The sequence below is a fragment of the Gorilla gorilla genome, chromosome 9 (assembly GCF_029281585.2).
Source record: "Gorilla gorilla gorilla isolate KB3781 chromosome 9, NHGRI_mGorGor1-v2.1_pri, whole genome shotgun sequence".
NCBI lineage: Eukaryota > Metazoa > Chordata > Mammalia > Primates > Hominidae > Gorilla > Gorilla gorilla.
In genome coordinates this window covers 132,370,273-132,377,163 of record NC_073233.2, presented here as the reverse complement: position 1 = coordinate 132,377,163, position 6,891 = coordinate 132,370,273, and the positions used below count along the sequence as shown (strand labels likewise).

The window sequence follows — 6,891 nt, the reverse complement described above, 5'->3', positions numbered from 1 at the left end:
AACTCTAGAATTCTATATTAAATACATATATAATTTATGTATAGGTTTGTATGTCAATGAGTTGAAAATAATAAAAGTAAAGTCAGATTAAGTATAATGCAGAAACAGATTACTGCTGATATTGCTTTCTCAGGAGTGAATGAAGGCCATTTCAAATGAAGACCTTTCAGTTGCCATCTTTTTTCTCTGATCAGGTTCTGTAATTTCTTATGAAACTTGTACTTGGTCTTCTTGGTATGTTGTCATGGTTGCTGCAGTTGGGTCCAACCTTGTGCCACCAGAAGTCTAAGGGTTAATGCGTGTGTGTGAGAAACATTGTATTGACTCATATTCATGTGTCACATATGAAATCACACAAATTAGAATGTAATTTTGAAAAGTTAGGAAAAAATAGAAATAAATAAAACAAAGAAGCACTATACTGAAATTCAAGTTTTGGAAGGAGGGCAGTTCTGCAACAAAAGGAACAGAGTTAAGAATAGTTCTTCCTACACTGCTTCCTGCTTGGGCTTCATCTGCTCCTCAGGCAACAAGACTTTAGTAAAGCCCCAGTTGAGAGGATTTTGAAGTGTAGTTTCCATGGCAACAGGCTTTAAAATGACATACATCCAGAAGAACTTTTCTTGGTTGTTCTACCATCCAAACAAGAATCCTCTAAGCCTCCCAGAGAAAAGTCAACTTTTAATGAAACCGGAGTCTTGCTTTCTGTGCCCTAAGGAGCACCTTTCCTGTGGGACTCATTTCATGCTTGTAATAATGACTTATTTTCTTAAATTGTGAGTTGACTACAGTGGGAATGAGAGCAAGGATTGAGGTTTCTCATAATCACTAAGGGAGTGGCAAATTTCTAGGTATAAGAGTTACACTTGAGGCATCTTGTTTCTGAGCAGTGACTAAAATACATTCCACATGTGGCAGAGGAGCAAGCTCTGAGGTATGTTCAAATGTTACCCAGCACTTATACACAAAACACACACATGTTTGCGCACACACACACCCACTACACACACAGGACTGGAAGAAGGGTGGTAATTAGCTTGCTGCATGGAGGTCAGACAGCTGCCAATGGGGCTCTAATTGTGAAGCCACCACTTCAGCTGCCTTATCCTGACCAAAATATACCTCTCATTAACTGAGTGCTGTTTGAAATTTCATAACTAGAGATCTATTTTTTTTTGCTAAAGACTTTGTCTTCATTTTAAGAAATGCCTGGAAGAGGGTGAAGAATGTGGATTGTCCCCAGCAAGTTTTAGTAGACTGTGTGCTGATGAATTTGTGAGATTCTTCTTGAAAACTTAGTTTTGACAGAGAATTGAAGGAAAGTAAGCACTAAGATTGTGAATGTTGGGGAAGAGGAATTTTTGCTGAGACTAGGAGACTAGAGATGGGTATAGGAAGAGAAAATGGGAGGCTGTAAAGAAACACTTACCTGATTTTGGAATTTGGCTTTTGTGGTGTGATAGAATGTGGATATTTGAAAAACAGGCATTGGTGATAGGACAGGAAGTAGGGACAGGGTAATATACTCAAGGGCCTGATGTTGTCTGTGGATTGGGTTATGTTGGAGAGACAGGCCTTAAAGTTTGAAGAGTGTATTGTTCCCAAGCTCTTCTCACTCTTGTCAGCTGTCTCCTTTGCCCTATGGCAGACCCTCTCTTGTCTCTTTCAGGCTCATTCAGCTTTAAGCAAGATTTTTCCTTCCCTCATGCCATCCCTAGGATATATGCATTTCATATTTGTTTTATGTCTATTTTCTACAGCATTGATCAGGACTCTTTCTTCCACTCTTCTCGGCTCTTCCACTTTCATGACTTAATTTAACTCTCACAACAACAACACTGTGAATTATCACCATCATCCCCATTTTATAGATGAGGAGATTGAGAATTAGAGATTAATGAACATTTTGTGAGCTATATGATACAAAGATATAAAAGTGAATAAAACTACAATGTTGCTAGCATCATTATAGTTCATGGAGGGATAGGACAGTAATACATTGTGACTAGAGCTGCAAGAGATCTAAGAACAAAGCACTGTAGGATTTGTCGTGGCTAATCCCTATTAAGGTGTGAGCCGATAATTATTTGAGATTACTCCTTCTGGCATTTAGGTGTTTTGATAGGTCATGCTCAAGACATAAAAATTCTCTGAAACATGGTACTGAATAATTTCAGGTCCTTGATGAATTGACTGATGCATATTTAGTTTCTTGTCCTGGAATCAAAGAGCTTTGGGGGAGGATGCTTCCTCCCAGGTGGAGTAAGGAACATTTTGTTGAAACCTGATCCGAATACTGTTTTAGGAGTACCTTAGCTGGGATTTCCACAAAAAGCTGTGCTGGGGACAAGGCCATACGTGCAGATAGCTTATTTTTAGAAGTCATCCCAGGGAAAAGAGAGAGAGAAAAACAGGGAAGTATAGAAAACCAATAAAAGGTTCTGTTATATGTTACCTTAATGGGGAATTTAGGATTAGTTCCTCTGAGATCTTTTGATGTACTAAGAAGAATGAACCACTGGAGATACAGAAAAGGGAGACATTTACCCACTGGCTCCCAGGGGTGTTAATTCCTTCACGCTTACAGATCAGCACGTGCACCATAATGGCTGAATGGATTCTCAGATGTACCACTTTGTGGTGGCAGAGATGTCCTAGGGCTGAAAGGAGGGGCTACGCAGTGTAGTCAAGAAACATTGTTATTGGGCTATAGCTGGATGCAGCTCACTGCCACAGCAACAGCAGAAGCCCAAAAGATAGGCTGAGTAATATAAAATGAGGCATAAAACATGTGCAACACAGAGAGCTTGGTGATGGGACCTGAACTCAGGCCTGGTGAAAATATTCAGGATAGTAGGCAGAGAACAACACAGCTAGAAGACAGGGCCAGCGTTATGTGACTTGTCATGTGCTAAAAAGCTTAGAAAGGCCTTTTGCTCCATTTACCTGTTACTTGTTTTGAAAATTCATCCTTTATCTTATTGCTGGTGCTTTGAGCTATGGCATCGTGTCTGAATTACACATTAAACATAGCATTTGGGGGGAACATGGCATCAAGTCATCAACACCCAGTAGCCCAATAGACTAATTGGCCTCCCTCCCCACAACTCTGACCATGTCACTCTCATATTCAATATATTCCACGGATTCACATTGCATACGTAATTCCTGTCATGACGTTCAAGTCTCTCCACAGTAGGAACCTGGGATGCTATTCCAGGGTTGATGCACAACTATATCCCTCCCTGTACTCTACATTCCAGCCAAACTAAAGGCCGGGTGAACTTCCTCCAGACAATGTAACTGAAAAGACTGGAGACACAAGTTTTATTCTGGACTCCACCACCAACCAACTCTGACTGGTGGACTTCAATTTTCCTGTCTAGAAAACGTAGGGTAGATAGAGTATTAGGGCATTGAATCCCAAACCTGCCTAAACATCCAGATCAATAGGGTGAAACCTGTCTAAATATCCAGATCAATAGGGTGAGAAATACAAGTTATAAAATCCCACCCCTGGAGATTCTAATTTATGATGCCTGGCTTGGGGCAGCAGGATCTGTACTTTTAATAAGCATATAGTTATCTAATTCATTTGCACAGCCAGGTTTATGAACCACAGGATTAGATGATTTTTAAATATTGATTCAAATTTATGGGGCTCCAAGAATGATAACTAGCTGTCACTGAGCTCAAGCAAGGCTCTGAGAGGCTGCAACACAGAAGGGATGACTTTTGTCACGAGAGAGGGGAGTTATGAAAAGAACAAAGCAAGCAAAACGAGAAAGCAAATATCCTGTGGGAAGAAGGAGAATCAAGCTACAAGGCCTTCAGGCTCACGATGAGGGGATGAGAGCCTGAGGAAAGCTGAAAATAACACTGGAAAGAACAACGATAGAGGACAGGGGCCATCTAGGGGAATCCCAACAAATTAGCAATTTTGGAAAAAACTCTTCTTAACCAATCGAGATTGATTTTTACTGTCAAGCTCAAATTCCAAGAAAAGACAGGTTGGTTTGTCTTCTGGACTGGGTATTGTGCAGCTCAGCAATGAACTGAAATATAAGTGATAGGTTGAATGTCCTCCATCAGAGTGGCATAACATTTTGTTTTTGCCTTTTCTGGATCTTATCACATGCTTTTGCTTAGTTATGTGTGTTCTAGTATCTTTTTCAAGACATGGTCAGAGTCTTGAAGGCAAGAACTGGGCTTTACATACTTCATTATCTTCTACAGAGAGGTGTTAAACTCAGTTATTAAGAACACTAAATCTGGAGTAAGATGGACCTAGTTTTAATATGGCCTTTGTAACTTAACATTTGGGGAGTTACTTCATCTCTAAAATGAGGGTGATAAAACCCAGCTCATAGAATTTGGGGTAGAATTAAAATGAAGCATTATATGAAAAATGGTATTGGATCCTGGCATGCTGAGGTCAGTGCATAATGCTAGGATAAAAAAAGCATTAGGTATACATTAAGTGCTCAATAAATGGTAAATTATTATTTTTGCACAATGCTTTGTGTATTTCTGAAGATGTTAATTGAACAAATATTTTCATGTTTCTAAAAGCCCATTCAAATATTATCAAGGGTATGAGCACAACTTTGTGATATCCAGGGCTGTGATCCCAGGGGAACTTCTGCTGCTCCACTTCTAATCAGTTCCCCAGATATCCAAACTCAGAATAAAACTGCTCAGTCTCCTGTCATTGGCTGTCACTGATAATGGTAATGATGCTGATGCCTTTCTGCAAGCTGGAGAAAGGCCTCAGGGCACAGCCTCCATCAGATGTCATGTACCGTAGCTCAGAAAGAGTTCTGAGGCAGCCGAGGCTCCAGTGCTGCCATCGGGATAGGGCGTAGCAGGCTGGTGCTTAGTCTTTCATCTGTGATAGCTCCGCAGCCAATCTGTCTGAACAAGTGAAGATAAGAGCTGGACCTAAAGGTACATCACTGAAACTCTGGGCTGAAGAGGATGAGAGGCTGAATCCGGATGAGCAGCCCAAACTTTTCCTTTTTCCTTTAGTACCTGAGTCCCCAGTCTCAGGTACTAAAGCTCTGGGAAAGTCCACTCCACCCTTCTGCTCTGTCCAGGATGACCCTAACCCTAACTCTACAGGCACAGGTGGGCTGGGTCCGGCCTCTAAGAGGACTCTTCCTGGAGACTGGCCCCAGTTTCTGTAAACTTAAGTAGAAACTGGAGTTGAAAGGGCGCAACAAAGGGATCAAAGTAAAGATGGGAGGCCTTGCCAGCAGCAACTGCCCTGGCCATGGAGGCAGGGCTTGCTCCAGAGGGAGCCGCAGCAAAGCCCCCTCAGCTGAAGTTCAAAATCTCTCTGTGTGCCTCCTATTCTCAAGAAGGAAGGAAGGATGACTGGGAGGGCAGCAGTGGTCTCTCTCTCTCTCTCTAAATAACTTTTTCCCTTGTCCCCACAGAATGCTTTAAATGACAATGGCTGCTGAGAATTCCTCCTTCGTGACAGAGTTTATCCTCGCAGGCTTAACCGACCAACCGGGAGTCCAGATCCCCCTCTTCTTCCTGTTTCTAGGCTTCTACGTGGTCACTGTGGTGGGGAACCTGGGCTTGATAACCCTGATAAGGCTCAACTCTCACTTGCACACCCCTATGTACTTCTTCCTCTATAACTTGTCCTTCATAGATTTCTGCTATTCCAGTGTTATCACTCCCAAAATGCTGATGAGCTTTGTCTCAAAGAAGAACAGCATCTCCTACGCAGGGTGTATGACTCAGCTTTTCTTCTTTCTTTTCTTTGTTGTCTCTGAGTCCTTCATCCTGTCAGCAATGGCGTATGACCGCTATGTGGCCATCTGTAACCCACTGTTGTACATGGTCACCATGTATCCCCAGGTGTGTTTTCTCCTTTTGTTGGGTGTCTATGGGATGGGGTTTGCTGGGGCCATGGCCCACACAGCGTGCATGATGGGTGTGACCTTCTGTGCCAATAACCTTGTCAACCACTACATGTGCGACATCCTTCCCCTTCTCGAGTGTGCTTGCACCAGCACCTATGTGAATAAGCTTGTAGTGTTTGTTGTTGTGGGCATTGATATTGGTGTGCCCACAGTCACCATCTTCATTTCCTATGCTCTCATTCTTTCCAGCATCTTCCACATTGATTCCACGGAGGGCAGGTCCAAAGCCTTCAGCACCTGCAGCTCCCACATAATTGCAGTTTCTCTGTTCTTTGGGTCAGGAGCATTCATGTATCTCAAACCCTTTTCTCTTTTAGCTATGAACCAGGGCAAGGTGTCTTCCCTATTCTATACCACTGTGGTGCCCATGCTCAACCCATTAATTTATAGCCTGAGGAATAAGGACGTCAAAGTTGCTCTAAAGAAAATCTTGAACAAAAATGCATTCTCCTGAGAAAAGGGCAATGCTCAGGAAAGAAACACTGTTTCTCCCATAAGTGATTTGGACTCCATTGGTTACACGGAAGAAATACAATTTTTCCTCAAACAGGTTCATCACCCCCATTTTAAGGGTTCTTTAATTTACAAATATTCTTAAGAGCTTTGAATACTCACACAGTAAGTCTTGAGGATCATTTCACTCAGTTCCCCGCTATTTCTGAGGATAGACTCAAGCTTATGTACCTTCCCCGAGGTCGCTCAGCTGCTCAGCAGTGGAACTGCGACTAAAATCCAGGCTCTTTATTTCCAGTACTGGTTGCTTTTCATTATGGCTCACTTTCTTCCTCCCTCAGCCTCTGGAAGATTTCATTTCAAATGTGAGCTGGCCTAGGATGTTAAAATCTGATTCTGTCCTCAGAAATTACATGCAACTTTTCAAAGGCTAATTTTTAATGTCGCATTTTTGCAAGTAGGTAGGAAGTATATAGAATTTTTTGTTGAGATGGCCTTGGCC

General features: G+C 42.1%; 1 protein-coding gene across 1 annotated transcript; it reads left to right on the top strand.

The window, feature by feature from the left end:
• The first annotated feature begins 5,448 nt into the window (after window positions 1–5,448).
• Window positions 5,449–6,390, top strand: LOC101145374 (olfactory receptor 8B8). The gene has a single exon (XM_004052340.3). The coding sequence runs from the start codon at window positions 5,449–5,451 to the stop codon at window positions 6,388–6,390; it is 942 nt and encodes a 313-aa protein (XP_004052388.2).
• The last annotated feature ends 501 nt before the right edge of the window (window positions 6,391–6,891 follow it).